This window comes from Apostichopus japonicus, chromosome 16, assembly GCF_037975245.1.
Source record: "Apostichopus japonicus isolate 1M-3 chromosome 16, ASM3797524v1, whole genome shotgun sequence".
Lineage (NCBI taxonomy): Eukaryota > Metazoa > Echinodermata > Holothuroidea > Aspidochirotida > Stichopodidae > Apostichopus > Apostichopus japonicus.
This window is the reverse complement of record NC_092576.1, coordinates 6,574,268-6,592,265: the sequence shown is the minus strand read 5'-3', so window position 1 is coordinate 6,592,265 and position 17,998 is coordinate 6,574,268. Positions and strand designations below refer to the sequence as shown.

Below are 17,998 nucleotides of genomic sequence, written 5' to 3'. Positions count from 1 at the left end.
ATATATATATATATATATATATATATATATATATATAGTAATAATAATAATAATTTCTAATATTTGTTATATATAAATATGTATATTAATATGATACTAAATATTTATTGATATTAATTTGAAGAATGATACAGTGTTTTTTAATAAGATGGGAAGCACTATGCGTACCGGTAGCAGTCTCATAGACACCCCCACTCCCCAGCCTGCGAGGGATTGCAGCCTTCAGTGATCATTTTGGTATGCGCGCTCGTCATGCCCAAAATGCGTTTTCGGTTATGTGACCTTTGACCTACACCCTGTCAGCCACATAGGCTTGACGTCCCATCGCCCAAACACGCTGCCAATGCGATTCAAATTCACCGGCTTTTAACGGTTAAGGAATATTACTAGAAATACTTTCTTCGCTCAAGTTCAACCAAGTTTGGCATTTGAATTCATTTGAACGAAGAACGTTGGCGTTTTACATTATTCAGTGCAAACTTGTGTAAATCAATAGAACGAAGTAGGTTTGAGGGTTTTGACCACTTTATTAGTTTTGATCTGAATGTAATGACAATGTCGCTTTCCGTTATTCGACCTTTGACCTTTAATCCTCTGAAGTCAACGTGATGGAGGGGCATGCTCAGAAAATTACCACGAAGTATAGTATTCTTTACCCCTAGGACATGGACTATTATTCTGCAAGTGATACTTTTAATTGTTATTGCGTCATATTTAAAGTACGGTATGGAATTTATGTGTTCAACAGGGCCGTAATCATTAGAGGGTGGGACGTGGTACTCCCTCCCAATCCCCCCACCCCACGCCTCCCCCCCCCCCCTCCTTCCGCGAAAAAACACAGAAAGAAAATGAAATCGATCTCTCGCTAAGGAAACAGAAAGACCAAATAACTCTTAAAATGTTGTAAGATTCAAAGAAAACCGTATATTTTCAGGGGAGAAAAGATAACCATAAGGACTGTGATACAAACAACTGCATCCTGACATCCTCAGGCAGCCAGTTCTGATTACTTGGCGTTCCATGCAGAGTGGAGCCAATGACTCATTTACACACAGAACACTGTGCGCACAGAACACTCTGTCCATTCGTTTAGGGATATTACAGATTGAGGTAGGCCTACAACACAGTAAGAGTGCCAATCCGTACTTCATTCCATATTATTGTGAGACGCACAACAATATTGTTTGAATATCTGCAAAGCACTCGTACTGACAGTGCAAACAGTTCCTAACCTTTATCTGATTCTCATGCTAATACCACTCCTATACTGTCCTCCCATATCGTGCTTCAAAGCACTCATAGTGAGAGTACAATCAGTTCCTAACCTTTATCTGATTCTAATGCTGATACCACTCCGCACTGTCCTCTCATATCATGCTTTAAAGCACTCACACTGACAGTATCTGATAGAAACATGATGTTCATACTGCTTATACTGTCAGTACGAGTGCTTTGAAGCAGCACAGTACAGAGAGATTTGTCCCAACTGCGTGTTCTGTTATAAAGTCCGCTAACTACTCAAAGCCACTGCCCTCCTCATTTTGATCTTTTGATCGTTATTATCATTATATACATGGCGCCACCGTATAAAAGTGACGAGATATAAAGATAAATTGCCTGTTTGTGTATTTTGTTCATGGCAGCCTAACACAATGAAACAGTGTTACACTGGGTAAGCCTAAACAATCACAACGGTATTACCTGATCGCTCCTGTAACACGAACGATAAGTGAACAGAAGACGTATATATAGGCCCTGTCACATCTCGCCGGATTGCACGAACGGACAAGAGTACGCGCGAAAAACATATATGTACTATATCAATACCGTGGGCGCAATAATATATTTTGTTGTTATAGGGCCAATGAAGCCTACAGTCAACTATTCTTGCTTTATAAAGACGCTTTATTTGAAAAGATCGCACTGCGTTTATGGTAGGCGAGAAATGAAGCTAAAAAAGAGCCGTACATTAACGATGATGCATAAATGTAGGCATGAAAATATTCTTTTCCCTGGCATTTGGTGGGGGGATATGGTGTATTACATCCCCTCCACCCATTTTCATGGGGGGATGTATCCCCCCTTCCTCCCCAGGATCGCCGCCCATGGCCATATGTGATCCATTTTTCGACCTTAATAATATGCAACATTTCCAGTAAATATGGACACAAAATGCACAATTTAGTATGGCTGGCATGTCACTTAGTGTTTATACTAGTGATAATACAAACACAATTACCATCTATGTTTCTAAAACTATTATGCCGCCGAACTTCGCCAGAATCTTTTTTTGGCAAACAAAAAATAAAGCATACGGGAGGGGGGGGGGGGGTTGAGCGATCACCGACATCTCACATAAAGGTCGTCATCAATTTTTTTAATTTTTTTTGCTAAACTTTTTTTTTTTTGGTGACGGCCAATAGGGGGGGCGCGCGCCTGTTGCCCCCCCCCTGGATACGCCCCTGGAACAGTGAAAAAACTTCCAGCCTCCACAGGGATTCGAGCCCGGGCCTCTCGCTTTATATGCAGACACCCTAACAAACTAGGCTATGGACGCTGATTGTATTGTCCAGAGGTTCGAAACCGGTAAGGAAGGTTGTAATTCCACTGTAGGCGTGGAATATATATATACATATATATACATATATATATATATATATATATATATATATATATATATATATATATATATATATATATATATATATTGGGTATTCCTATGTGACTGACAGGGTGTAGGTGTCAAAGGTCACATAACCGAAAACGCATTTTGGGCATGACGAGCGCGCATACCAAAATGATCACTGAAGGTTGCAATCCCTCGTAGGCTGGGGAGTGAGGGTGTCTATGAGACTGCTACCGGTACGCATAGTGCTTCCCATCTTATTAAAAAACACTGTATCATTCTTCAAATTAATATCAATAAATATTTAGTATCATATTAATATAAATATTTATATATAACAAATATTAGAAATTATTATAATATATATATATATATATATATATATATATATATATATACGGTATATATAGGATGACATTACGATGGGCGTGTGTTGGCAAAATGAAGATACAAGAATAGTAAAAATTGAAAAAACGGATAAGTTCATGCCAATTGGAATGTTTACAGAAAAGATGCAAAATATTTCGGGCAAACCGCCTTTCATAAGTTGTAATAATGAAGTGAAAGAAAAACTTAGACCCTATACCTCGGCTGGGATTCTCGCATTTTTTTTGGGGGGGGGGGGGATCAAACCATATAAAATGCTGCATTTAAGATGGACTGAGCAATGGTTCGGGAGATTGAAGTATTCAGCTATGCATTTGGGGATGCCGGGGCGCGATTTTTTTTTCCCAAACAGGTTTGAAATTACGGAGTTTTCAGCCAATCAGATTGCTCGTGACGTAAGCATAAATAATAACCATCGCTTGGAAGTTCGAAGACATATACTGAGTTACACACTGACACTTGATTGAGTCTAGTTAAGGGGCTTCCCTTCAAACGCCCTAACTTTACTTTTACTGCTTGGATTACATGTTGACCTCACTTATGATACATACGCTGTACATTCCATTTGGTTCGTGTTTACGTTATCCACGATTCGTGAGCCGTTCTATTGAAATCAGATTTCGTTTCGTGGAATGGGTAGGCCTACACTAAAAGCAACTTCACGAGGCGAGTTCACGAGTCTTGAGTGAATATACGCAAAACAGTATAGTGTATAGTGTGATATATTCCGTCACTGCACTGTGTTCAGATTTTAATGCTTGGATTACATGTTGACCTCACTTATGATACATACGCTGCATTCCATTTGGTTCGTGTTTACGTTATCCACGATTCGTGAGCCGTTCTATTGAAATCAGAATTCTTTTCGTGGAATGGGTTGGCCTACACTAAAAGCAGCTTCACAACGCGAGTTCACGAGTCTTGAGTGAATATACGCAAAACAGTATAGTGTATAGTATGATATATTTCCGTCACTGCACTGTGTACAGAGTTATAATACATATAGGCCTACGGCGCATGTGTGATGTACCCTGTACGAAACTTTCACTGTGCGATGTTATTGATTAATGCCTTCACAGAAAACTTCGATCAAAGTAGATCATACAATACTAGTGTGCTAAATATGTCTAAACCAATTCCAAACATATCTAAATATATGTACGAAAAGCTATGGGTAATTTTGAACGGGTATATCTTCGTTGCAACAAATGGATGCAGAACCTCGAAGTGAAGGTGTCTATGGTGATGACGTAACTTTTCCGACCAATCATGAACGACTATTTACGCACACTTGCAAACCAGTTTGGGGAAAAAATCGCTGCCGGGGCTGCTATTACGTATGCTGTGTTTGTGGTTGTTAAATCGAAGTCTAAACTTTGTGCCGGTTTACCCAATGTAAGTGGCAAAAGGATACAGGGTTCAATAAAGTAAATAACCTACGTTTTTGGTATCGCAGTTGAACTTTCCTGATTTCAAAATTGTGCCCGTGGCATTGTGGATGATGTTGGATGACGTGTCGATATGCTCACAGACCAAACAGCTAGACTTGTTACACGTTTTGTTTCCAGAGGGGGTCGTACCTTGTGGGGGGGGGGGGGTAAAGAGGTGCGGACGACGATCGACTTTAGGTTGCGAGGCTGCTTGTAAGCTATCACGGAGGGGGCGGGAGGGGTCAAAGAGATTGCCAATTGTGGGATCTGATGTAAGAATGTTCCAGGATTGCTGAACATTTTGGAGGAGTAAGAAATTTTGAATTGGTAACAAGAGGAATGCGGTCAGTGGTCGATTTGACGCGGTAGGTCAGGAGTTGGGATCTAGGCATGGAGAGGACCTTATTGAAGTAACGAATGAGAAGTTTGTATGGTTACCCCCCTTTGAGAAGATCAAGAAGTTCTGTCGCTTTATCCACACAAAGACTTTGCCTACAACAGTTACGTTTATATCTAATTAGCTGACTACCAGCTATAGATCACTTAGCGTGCAGGTGATGAAAACTGTTAAAATACAAATAGTTAGGCTAAGCTTATCCGTGGGTTTGGAGTAGACAGAGGTTTCAATAGCTCCTTCTTGGATCATGACCAGTACGTCAAGAAAACAGATTTGCCTAGCTGAGTGATCAATATTTAACTTAATCGAGTCGTGAAATATATTAACATGGTCAAAGAGAGCATCCAGTAGAGAGTACGCACCATGCTCCCATATCATAACCAAAAAAAATCATCAATATAACTCTACGTATAGAAAAGGGGTGTCTGGGGAAAGGCAGCTAAAAAAAACCTGTTCTAAGAAATGCATGAATATGTTAGCTAAGATGGCGCCATTCTCGTGCCGATAGCATTACCTTTAATGCGGAAGTAGTTTTGATTACTAAACGTGAAATTATTGCGTCTCAAGATAAATCTGATCAGTTTGGCAATCTCTGTGTGTAAGACATTGTTATAGGCCTCTTAGATGTTATCGCAACACGTGATTTATTCGTCACGTGGTATATATTGGTGTACAATGCCGATACATCCATGGTGACGAGAAGGGCGCCATCGGGCAGAGATACTACAGGGATGAGCCTGGGTTAAAAAAAAATCAAGTAACTTTGCAAAAATTGCAGTATAGGCTCCAGTTTGCGTATACTACAGTGTGTTAGGATACTAGTTTTTATCCCCCTGCAAGTTGGATATCCATAATAGGTAATGGAACACATGCGAACGACGGATCACATGATACAACGCGGTTGTTAGAAATTCATGGAAATTGAGAGGTGTTAATCTCGGATGTAGAAAAGAAATCGCGGATATTCCGCGAATTCGCGGAAAAAGCTCATGCCTGATACTAGGCCTACTTAATCTACAGGCAAGTTTGTTCTACTAACGGTTTTTGAATTTCTATTGAAAGATGATCCTATCCTCACTTGCGATCAGTTTTTTCGTAAACTCAGAACAAACGATATACTCTCACTGCAATATCAGGAGCAGTCAGTAAATTATACAGAGTAAAGTCATTAGCATAAATGTTTATAAATTACTCCAGCTAAAATTCATGCCAGTCAATTCTTCAAATCGTCTGTTGTGTGGACGATAAAAGTCTCTCAATTTCTGCACGACCTCCCCAGATATCTCTGGTTTGGGAACCGATGGTGAGTTGATCGGTGGACAACTGCTATTTATCTCCCGTCTCGTGGACTTGAAACAATACCGTTTCTTGTCGTTTTCAAAGACGAACATATCTTCTCGAAAGAATCCAGGGACATCTAAAAATTCTTCCGCTTCGCGAATCACCTTGAATGGAGTCCTCGATATTTCCTCCTCCTTAACAATAAGGAACTGATCCCTTGAGAAGACCTTTAACCACTTCTCAAAATGGCGGGCATAATTACTCGTGTCAACAATGACATTCTTAGCATCGACGGAGCCTGTTTTGGTCAAGACAGCTTGGACGAACGCAACTCCTTCTGACTTGGAGGTACATCCCATACATTTGTATCGCCTTTTCTTTCGGAGTTGGACTATTTTTTCGTGTCTCCAATCCGACAGAGCGCGTTCCACGGGATCACGTACGCAGAGTATAAACTTTGTATCTGGTGAGATGTCCTTCGCAATGTTAGTAGGAGCTGTATCCGTTACAAAATATTTCGGTGTCTTTTCGAAGCTTATTTCTGTCGCATTACAAATCGGTAGGCTGGCTTTGTAATACTTGATACCACGATTGTAATGCTGGTCAAAATAGTGGAGTTCCTTCGCATCGACTGGCACTTTAATCAGAGGATGTTGCTTGATGAAATGTTCGAAAGCGTTTGTTCCGCTCTTTTTCACACCAATCCCTAACAGGTTCGGTAACTTCTGCGTATAGCCAAATGATGAGAATATATTCTTGGCTAAAGGCCATTTATCGCGAGGACTCAGATCTTGAAAGTTAAGTTTCCGTTCGTCTTCTAGTCTGGATAGTTTCTCACAAAACGCACGAGCCTTATCGATCGGCAAACGATTGAACGTATATTGGAGAATTTTATCGATATCCTTCAGGGGTGGTGTTTGACCAAGATATCTGTCTCTGTGCTTACTCGTTTTTGTATGAGCTTTCTTAGAATTTTTCGGACTGATGCAATTTTCGCGAGTTTCCAGCAGTTTCACTCGAGACAATTCTAACGAGTGTCCTTCTTTGGTTTCATGGCTGGACGAATTAGTTTCGTTTATGATTTTACTAAGTAATTTGTCTCGAAACTTAACATTTTCCTTTGAACTATTTGCAAGGACGTTAAGTTGATTTGATTCCGCTAGTGTTGGCGATTCTTCATCATCATTATTTGATGAGCAACAAAAAACACTACGTAATCGTTCACTCCAAGTTCGATTTTTGGAAAATGAGACAATATAGATATTACTTATCAATAACCCTATGGCTAAACCAAAAATGAGTCCATACATAAAATGCCTGCCTCTCTTCATATTTGGAAATGTCTGTTGTTAGGATCCTATCAATTCTATGCAACGTGTGTTGTCTGCCGAGTGAATGTCCTGTAAGAAGGAAGAAAAGGGGGAAAATAAATATGTAATACGGGGGGCATGCAATATTTAACACTGTCAATGGACTATCATATTCAGATATTTTGAGGGATTACTACCAGCGAGTTCATTACCATTGCGAATCGTGTTACAATATAGATATACTGGTGCTATACATATAAATTTGTGTATGAAGTGACGGATACCGTAGTTTTTTTTTAAATCATTATTTCGTGCTTAAAAATTGGCGTTGAAAGAAAGCTTTGGTCTGGGGGACAATTATGTCATTGTACCCTGTTTTAACGTCTTCGTTTTCCTTACGTACATTACGAATATGAAAATAAATTAATCTTAATTCAACATTTCCTCTTCTCCCAAATTGACTGTCTACCCGAGGTTATAGTCCCAGTTTATTAATTAATTAAGTAATGAAAAAAATAACATTATTAATGGTTTTTTTTTTTTTACTTCTTTGAATTAAACATGTCTAATAGTGATAGGCCTATATTTAAGGAAACATGGTCCGAGAGACAAACATTTGAAATTATTTCACTTTTATTGATATACCTCTTTAAAATACAAATATGTCTATACGAAAGTACTTTTGCACTATTTGTAACCGTAATTGAGCAAACTGCTTTAGTGACTAGCCCCTGGACTATACTCTTTTACAGTGTTGTAAACATTCATGACCCGACTCACATACTGTGACTTGAGTCAATGTCTCAACTAGACCATATTGACTACACTCGTCCTGCAAATAAAGCGACTCGTTACATCACTCTTGCTTTTTTCTTCTCCTTCTCTATCTCTCTTTGATGACAAGTGATGAGAATAACTCGTTTTGACGCTTTTCGGGGTTAAAGTGCAACAACGTCAGACAACGTGGGATCGAGTCTAACGTTAAACATAAATCTATACCAGTAGTAGGCTATATTATACGGTAGTATGCACCGCTCCTAACTTTTGCTAGATGGGTCAATGAGGAGGGTAAGTGATGGCGGTAAATGTCGACTGAGGACGTGAATGAGGAAGCATTGTTAGAACGTATTGTAGGACGCATACGAGGAAGCATTTTAGGACGTATATTAGGAAGCATTGTTAAGACGTATTGTAGGACGTATATGAGGAAGCATTGTTAGGACGTATTGTAGGACGTATATTAGGAAGCAATTGAGGACGTATATTAGAAGCATTGTTAAGACGTATTGTAGGACGTATATTAGGAAGCATTGTCAGGACGTATTGTATGACGTATATTAAAAAGCATTGTTAGGACGTATATTAGGAAGCATTGTGAGGACGTGTTGTAGGACGTATATTAGGAAGCATTATTAGGACGTATATGAGGAAGCATTGTTGGGACGTATTGTAGGACGTATATAAGCATTGTTAGGACGTATGTTAGGAAGCATTGTTAGGACGTATTGTAGGACGTATATTAGTGAGTATTGCTAGGACGCATTGTAGGACGTATATGAGGAAGCAATGTTAAGACGCATTGTAGGGCGTGCATTAGTAAGCATTGTTAGGACTTATATTACGAAGCATTGTTAGGACGTATTGTAGGACGTATATTAGTAAGCATTGTTAGGACGTATTTTAGGACGTATATTAGTAAGCATTGTTATGGCGTATTGTATGACGTATATTAGGAAGCATTGTATTAGATTTTTTTATAGCTTTTAGCGTTGCTTGTATGAGTGTTGGCTAATATGTGAGGGTTTCTCCCTCATCATGTAACTTCCAAGTTGGTACATGTTTATCTCATGCATAATACATATAACGGTGGTGTATATGTTCAGCAGGACGCAGGTCTCGTTTACCACCCGACGACGACTTTTTTCCAAGGGCAATCCGTTATACGATGAAGTATAGCGATTGAGTCACTTGTGACGTTGTGGCTCATCCGAGACCGTGACAGTCCATTTGTGTTGTTGCGTTTCGGGCTACATTAAATCTGAACCAGTGGCGTCGCTAGACATTTCAATGTTGGGGGCACGGGAGGCACATCACTTAATTAGGGCGCACAATGTTTATTTGCGAATGCGGTCCTGTGGGGTTAAAGGGGAGGGGTGTTTTTGATTAATTAAGGGTCCTTAGATGCAATCTGGTGCTATATTTTGCAACTTGTAGTAACTTTATGTTCAAGACTTTTCGGGCTTAGTCTGTCCGATATGTATGCTTTTTAATTGAGGCAGATAAAGTTTTGTTTGGGATTTTTTTTAACACTACATTACAAGTCGCATCTGGGAGGCACCTGGAAGGGGCACGATTTTGGGTGGGTGGCACGTGCCCCACCCCCAGGGCACCCCTTGACGACGCCGATGTTCTCAAATTGTACTTAGCCGAATGGTATTTACATGATGTATTGTGTGGATATAGGTGAACCATTGCAGTCATGTTGAACATGTATCAAAAAACAACAAAAGTACGGCGGGTCCGTACTTTTTTTTATTACGTTATCAAGGTCGAATTAATTTCGATATCATAAGCCCGTCATCACATAAGTAATTGTCTGTACCGACGTTTATCCAACTCGTATTAATTTTTCCACAATGTAATGAAAAACTGCTATATCTGCCATCACCACAGACAGTACTACTGGGGTGGGGGGGGGGGGGGGGGATGCAGCTCTTCTGAAATCATCAAGTCGTGTGTTAAATTATCTGCATGAAGATGATCATGGTCTTCATACTACAGAGTGTTTATGAATGAGCAAAACACAAATCATAATTGATTGTTTACCTATTAGCGACGTATACAACATACGATGTCAAGGGCGTAGGAACCGGGGGGCTGGGGGGCGCCAGCCCCCCCCCCCAGTGAAAAATATGGGGGCGGAAGTATCGTTCCGCCCCCCCCCCCCCGCTCCGCAAGTCAGAAAACCCCTTTTTCATTTCCAAATGAGAAAAAAATCTCATTTGAAGCACCAAATTGCATCTAAGACGCGGTGAAAATGCAAAATTCTTTACAAAATGGAGTGGGTGTTGAAGTGTGCTATATTGCACCAAATTGCATCTGAGGCCACCTGGAAATGCAAAAAAATTCCAAAGGGGAGGGGGACACCCCCTCCCCTTAGACCCCTCCCCCAGGCCGGCCATCAGTCTTCAGCCCCCCCCCCCCCCCACTCAAAAGTACCTTCCTACGCCACTGTACGATGTCGACCATTGCCTTTTTGTGTATGTTTTTTAATGAAACGCATACCGAATCATAACCACTGTATAGTATAGGAATACCTTTCTCTGACTTTTGAAAACGAATTTGTAAAGCTTTGTGAGTATTTCATGTAGCGAGTGATTAAACTAACCAAAAAAAAAATCGTTAAAAAAAATCAATCATGAAACATCGGGCTATTCCTCACCAAACTTTTTTATTATTTTGTGAATTGCAACGAGTTGTCTTTACAACGAGAGTGACACTTTCGTCGTAAACGCTATACCTTGTAGATATCATGTGAATTAAGTGAGTGGTTTAGTCAGTGCGAAAAAACGCAAATCTGTCTCATTGATAATATGCGGCCCGGGATGACCACTGACCGTATCGCAATAACAACCTAAAAGGAAAATACCGGAAAATATTGGAAAATATCGTTTTATAAATATCAATTTGAGGATATGTATCCTCAAATTGAAATTTCAATATAAAAGTGTTGTATTAGAGGAATTAATGGTAAAATAAGTGAATCTCTTTTGATGAGTCTAAAACTAGACCGCTGTATGAATTCATGCACTTGTGCTATGATCACTTCCACTGCAGCGTTTAGCGCCAGTTGAAACTAAGAGTGTGATTATAGTACATGCCAGTATCATTAGAAAGACTTATAAGAAGCGTTATACTTTGCTTCGTTGTTGTTGTTTTTTTAATTGATTTTTCATTGAGTGGTCACACATGCCAGGTGGCGAAGTTTTTGGGAAAAAGTGAGGGTATCATAAGAACCGATCGTAGCCTCGGACCAAACATCACGAAGGACGCGTTTTCCAAACTAAACCAAACAGTGAACATATTTATGGTGTTGGCTGAAGCGAAGGTTTTGGAAAATGTGACGGTAGGTAGATTTAGATAAGGACCGATGTTTGTAGCCCTCGGAAGCGTATTGAAAGTAAGATCATTCTGTATAGACTCATCCTAGTAGTATATGTGGTGACGTTGTTTATGAATGACCCGGTACACTTTATTCCTACTCAAAGTGTACAGAAGCGGGTTGATTACAATAATAGAGGTTATATCACTGTGTGTATATCATAACAGAAGTTCTAATCAAATCCAAATACGTCGATTTCTGCATAGTACCTTAATTAGAAGTTCATATTTACACCCGGGGATCGGAAAAATGTAGCAGTTTGAAATAATCAGGCAAGTTTTGACAAATTTACCTAGCACTCTATATCAGTGGTTCTCAACCTTTTTTTGACGACCATCTTGAACTGTCCCAAATTCCCCCTCCCCCTACCCCCTCCCCTCGACCTACCGTTCATAGTCGACCGCTCAAGCGAGCAATCAGACTGTCCGAAGATATGCATAAAGGAATTGAAAAATAGCCTATATTCCCTATACAAGATGATGAATTTTCTCTCAACAATATTTATTTTTGGGGGTTCACAAGCCCCCTGGATGCCTAATTGTGCCATAAATCGCTGCAGTGTTGTGTCGTAATGTCAGGGACCCCCAGTGCCAATGCCCCCCCCCCTACTCCCCGTGAGACTTCCCAACGCCCCCAGGAGGGCAGGGACCACTATGAGAACCACTGCTATATATGGACGTGTTGGTAAGTCTAATGATTTCATTGATACACTTATAGAGGAACACAACACAAGCTGACTACATGTGTACTCTAAATCGAAAGATGAAAACTATACTGTCCTATAGCAATAGTGTCCTCAAACCTTACAGAAGCATAATGTGTGCCTTGTTTATTGTCTATCCCGTATTATAGTAACTTGTACGCCCATGTAGAGTCCTCGACAAATAGCATGTTCTGGACTTGCAGTATGACGTTATTTCGACATGTATATCCATACATATCCATACATACATATATATCATACATATCCAGACATGTTGACAAGTACTACGACACGTCTTTCTATCAATAGAATGTTTTTTGGTCAATGACATGACGTCACATTATTGCAACATATTTCGAGCCGATTAGATTGTCTAATTAGCGTACGGTCGTTTACTAAGCTGGAAGACTTCGTACGTGTCCGTATCTTATTCAAATTTACCTGAATAGCCTTTAGAGCTTAATTTTCTTTCGGCTTTCAATTTTTTAAAAACACCTCCTCACATTGCAGATTTCGACCAGCAAAAATCCATTTTATGTCCGAAATATGATATGATTATAATAATCTTCAGTCAACGTATATAAGTGTATCGCTTAAACAATCACAGCCTTGACCTAACTATAATCACGGTGTTTTTTAGCATTAGAGATTCCCATCCGATTTTCGCTCATAATTATCATCTTCGTTATCATCTGATATCACACCAGCGTTATCGGCACTAAACTAATCACAGTTCAAAGTTGAATATTCTGAAGAACAAATAATACGTACTAGGCCTAATCACAATGAAAATTAATCAGAACAGCTACTCGGGTAAGAAACAAATAAGTATTCATTCCAACAGCAATAGTATATATGTGTTATATAAGGATTGTGGCAATAAGGTATCTTGAAGAAATCTTTAAGTGTAGCTCAATTGTTTGATTTGGTGTAACACACCATTACAGAGTGTATATATGTGACGTCACTTGACATAACGGGTCAAGTCATGGCAAACTATAGCTGACATGCAATATACACTTTTGTCATGTCAAAACATATCGATAGGCGCGCGGCCGAGTGACCTCTTTGAACATGATAGAATGTTCTGGCATATGCTGTATTGGGACGGGTTTGTGGACGAGTTGTCCTGAACACGACAAGTTAAAAAGTCATTTTGGACATTGATACCAATGTGTATACGTAAAAACATACATTATTGCTGTTTCGTTCATTTATTCATAGCGCATACTATGCTATACCGCATAGGAAGCACGTTTAATGATTCCGTGCATACTAGTTTCACAATTGTTTCTCTCTCAGATAGAGATGATTGTGGGAGACATGAAGACCATGTGAAGTGGTATGTGTAACCATTTTAGCAGAATCGTCTGCTATATACTAACATGTATTTTATGAATACCGTCCATACGTGAGACTTGTAGGGCTGTCTTTAACTTTTTAAGCAATGTTACTGATAAACTATCATGTTTGCTTGTAAGCTGGCTGCCATTGTTATGAGCAGTAAAAAAAATATTACAAATAGCGTTTCTTTCCACTCTGATGATAAATTAATAAATAATCTAGAGCTATGTGTGCCTAGTGTAGGTCTTAAACAGCTGTCTCAGTCGGATATAGTGTATAAAATAAAGTAGCACACATAAAGTTTATTTCAATTTTGGTCAAGTTTACGTTGGGTCTAGACAAAATCGCATGATATTGTGGGATATGTTGATAATACTGGAACTAAAGTAAATGCTCATTATAGGCAGGTATATAGGCTATCAAATAATTGTTTGCTTTTACTAGTTGACTTGAGATTTATCCTAAAGTTAGGCCTTTAATAGTTATAATGATAAATAGCCAAACGTTATTTACTAACTGGACTAGGCTAGGCCTATATGACAGAAGTGTACGGATTGCTATCAGTGTTACTGTTACTGTTAGTACATAGGCCTAGGCCTATGCCTAATATGAGAAAGCTGACGAAATCAATTATGTGATAACTAATTCTCATCAATACGCCACGACCTACCCATCTTCTAAGTTTAACGGAGCTTAATTTACATAAATTAGTATCATAAATTTCTTTGAGTTTGAAGCATGTATAACGAACTTGGGGCAAGCCTGGCCGAGCCTAGCCAGGTTAGACTAACCCTTAGGCTAAATATAAGCTCCAATCATAACGATAATTTGCTACAGTACTTTGCGGCAGACACCTGGCTGTTACTAATATTAGAATTCGGAACGAATAGGCCTATGCCACGCATAACTATTCGGCGAGCTATAGTATAAAGTTACTTAAACTTAAAGCAACTAGGCCTAGCCTGCCTAGCCTATAGCTAAGGACTGACTTAGAGTTAGACATATTAAGTATCACGTACGTGTGCTGCGTTATACTGTTACTATTAGGCATAAAACCTGGTTATTGTCTGGCCTAAACTAGTCTTTAATACCAGTCAAGCCAATTGGCTAAACCGTGTGTATAGGACACAACAAAGTTTGGACTAACTGTCGCGGCAATGGCTACTTCATACCATACTATAGTAGTAATTTTACGGCCTAACGCTAAGCCTAACGTATCCTATCGTATCATGGGCTAGGACTAACATAGATTAAGGCAATTTAAAGTTCTTTGATTAAGGCCCAATTAAGGCCTAGACTGGTGCCTACATTAATTCGCAACATACGATAGAGAAATAAAACTTAACGCACGTACGGCTTCACAACATTAGTCCCAAACTTTCCTTGGAACTGGCGACGGCTGATGCCTTATTTAGCATAAGTATGTCCCGGTAAGCCTATCTAGCTAATATTATTAAAGTGCGCAGGCTTCAATGTTTCACACGGGTGAGTAGCAAACTAACGTACGTTAGGCCATTGACACAGTTGTGTTATTTCACAAGCAGATTGGAACCATAGACATATAAAGCGTAAGGCAGGACCACTGATTTCAATCAAGTAGACGTATCGACCATGGAGGGTCGTGTGACGTGCTTCATGAAAGCGCATAAGTCTTATCACTGTTCGAACTGTAATAACACTGTAATGAATGTAAATTTTGTTTGCACTTGTCGAAAAAGCGTAGAAATTAGGTTAGGCCTACTATGTATGTATAGGCGGCATCTGATTCTTTCTGCATAAATTTATGATAAAACATATCGTTCATTGTAGATTGTTATTATAACATATTATGTCTCAGGTTTTAAATGATAAATATAACAGTTGTCGAAATTACTTATGAGGTTATACCCGGAACAAATACAATAGGCCTATGACAAAATTAACTTACAGTTTTGTTGTTTTGTCCATCATTCTAACCCACTTCAAGCGATCCGTAACCGCTACGGCGACAACAGCTAGGTATAGGCCAAACATATGCTTACTTTGTATGTAGCCTGCTTGTACTTACTGGATAAGTTACTATAAGACAAAAATATACTGTTTCTCACTGCAATACCGGTTTCATAACATTTCCTCTGTAAACTCTCAACCCGCAAAATTATTAATCACCGTTACTGAATATTAACCGAAGTGAGTATATTTTATTGCATTGAAACATGTAGGCCTAATCCCGCCAGTGATTTTTCCCTACAATACAGAAACTATATATGCGGACATCGGTCTGTGATACAAAGTCCGGCCGTTCCGGGTTCTCTTGATATTGTTGGAGAATGGTCATACTATATTTATAGGCAGCCATAGACGCTATCCAAATATGTGTTTACGTTTACTATATAGTTGATTTAAGACCTATCCTAAAGTTAGGTCTTTATAAAGGTTTAATGATAAATAGCAAAACGTTATTTACTAACTGGACTAGGCTATGCCTATATGTGGCAGATGGGTACTGATTGCTTGTATCAGTGTTAGTTCTAAGCTATATATATATATATAGCCTAGTACAGTAAGCTGGCGATATATGATTTGTTATATACTGATTCTCATCAATAAGCTAAGACCTCTCCATTTTTAAATTTAATGGAACTTCAGTTGCCTAAATTAGTTAAGAATAAATTAATTTGAGTTTGACTGACTAAGCTATTTGTATAACGATCGTAGGACAGGACTAATTGACCGAGACTAGCTAGACATAGGTGACTGGCTAGTCTAACCCTAGGCTGAGTAGCAAACTAAAGTTAGTCCATTAATGCACAGTTGTGTAATTTTACAAGCAGATTGGAACCATAGACATATGAAGCGTAAGGCAAATCCAATAATTTCAATTATGTGACGCTCAGAAATGACGTACCAATACCATGGATCGGTGTCTTCCGTGTGACGTGCTCCATGAAAGCGCCTATAAGTCTTGTCACTGGATAATACAGTTGAAACTAATAATACCTTCAACTATAGGCCTATCTCAACTTTGTGTGTAGCCTACTTGTCAAATATAGCATAGAAATTAGACATAGCTATAGGCTACCGCGAAGATACACATGCAGGTATAGTCACGCATATGGTATATATACCAATGTTAAACATTTCTTAACTATAGAATCCAAAGTCTAATTAAGTCATATTTGTTTTGCTATCGAACTCGATCCTGCCGAAAGTTTGACCTCTATGGTTTCTCATATAGGGTATCCAACTTGGCGTAAATCGCTACGTCTGCTGCCATGAAGAGTTGAGAAATCTTTGAACATCCAATTAATTAGGCACTAAAATGTTACCTTATGATCTGTGACGTCTATTTAAGTTGCGTGTAACACGCGTAACTGCTTTTGAGTATATTCTTGGTAAGCCCGCGATCATCAATCTTGCATACTATGTATCAGATTGGTAAAGAATAGAACTATACTTCAGGGGTTCGAAGTTCAGGGTGTTACAAAATCTCTTCTCAACTTCAGAGCGGATTTCGTTTTTAGACAAATCAATATAGTAACAATTATATGATCCTCCTCTGTTCACGAGCTTTCATCTTATTTTGCTCCCTACACTGAAAAAAATATTGGAACGTTCCATGGCAGTGAGTAGGTGATTATAAAATTGTGATCACAAACGGTAAGATATATATATATAAATAAATATATATATATATATATATATATATATATATATATATATATATATATATATATATAGATATATATATATATATATATATATATATATATAGATATATATATATATATAAAGAAACAAAATGACAAAATTATAACTTACAGTGTTGTTGTTTTGTCCATAATTATAGCCCACTTCAAGCGTTCCTCAACTGCTATGGCCAACAACAGCTAAGTAAGGCTTGCTGTGCATGTAGGCCTATATGTCCAGCTAATACTTACTCAGGATAAGATGCTCACAAAAACTACTGTTTCTCACTGCAATACCGATATAGTTTTCTTTTTTTCATGACATTTCCTGTGTTAACTCTCAACCCGCAGAATTATTCACCGTTACCGAATTTTAACCGGAGTGAGTAGTGATCCCATTGAAACGTTTCCCCCACACGTACACACACACGCACATATATATATATATATATAGAGAGAGAGAGAGAGAGAGAGGTGGAGATATATATATATATATATATATATATATATATATATATATATATATATATATATATATATATATATATATATATATATATTATATATATATATATATAAAAATATATATATATATATATATATATATATATATATACATATATATATATATATACATATATATATATATATATATATAAATAAAGAATAAAACACCAGAAAAATTCCACT

The 17,998-nt window shown here is 38.5% G+C and overlaps 1 protein-coding gene across 4 annotated transcripts; it reads right to left on the bottom strand.

The window, feature by feature from the left end:
* Window positions 1-3,245: 3,245 nt before the first annotated feature.
* On the bottom strand, window positions 3,246-16,799 carry LOC139983377 (heparan sulfate glucosamine 3-O-sulfotransferase 6-like). Of its 4 annotated transcripts, none has more exons than XM_071996894.1 (2): window positions 16,528-16,799; window positions 3,246-7,521 (listed from the first exon to the last, which is right to left on the bottom strand). In XM_071996894.1, the coding sequence occupies exon 2, from the start codon at window positions 7,450-7,452 to the stop codon at window positions 6,022-6,024; it is 1,431 nt and encodes a 476-aa protein (XP_071852995.1). In that variant the 5' UTR covers window positions 7,453-7,521; window positions 16,528-16,799; the 3' UTR covers window positions 3,246-6,021. The 4 variants fall into 4 exon arrangements, with proteins under 4 accessions (XP_071852995.1, XP_071852998.1, XP_071852997.1 ...); XM_071996897.1 differs by lacking the exon at window positions 16,528-16,799 and adding an exon at window positions 15,568-15,816; XM_071996896.1 differs by lacking the exon at window positions 16,528-16,799 and adding an exon at window positions 14,991-15,177.
* Between the last annotated feature and the right edge of the window lie 1,199 nt (window positions 16,800-17,998).

Coding starts and splice junctions, on each gene's coding strand:
- LOC139983377 (XM_071996894.1), bottom strand. CDS start 7,452: ATGAAGAGAGGCAGGCATTTTATGTATGGACTCATTTTTGGTTTAGCC.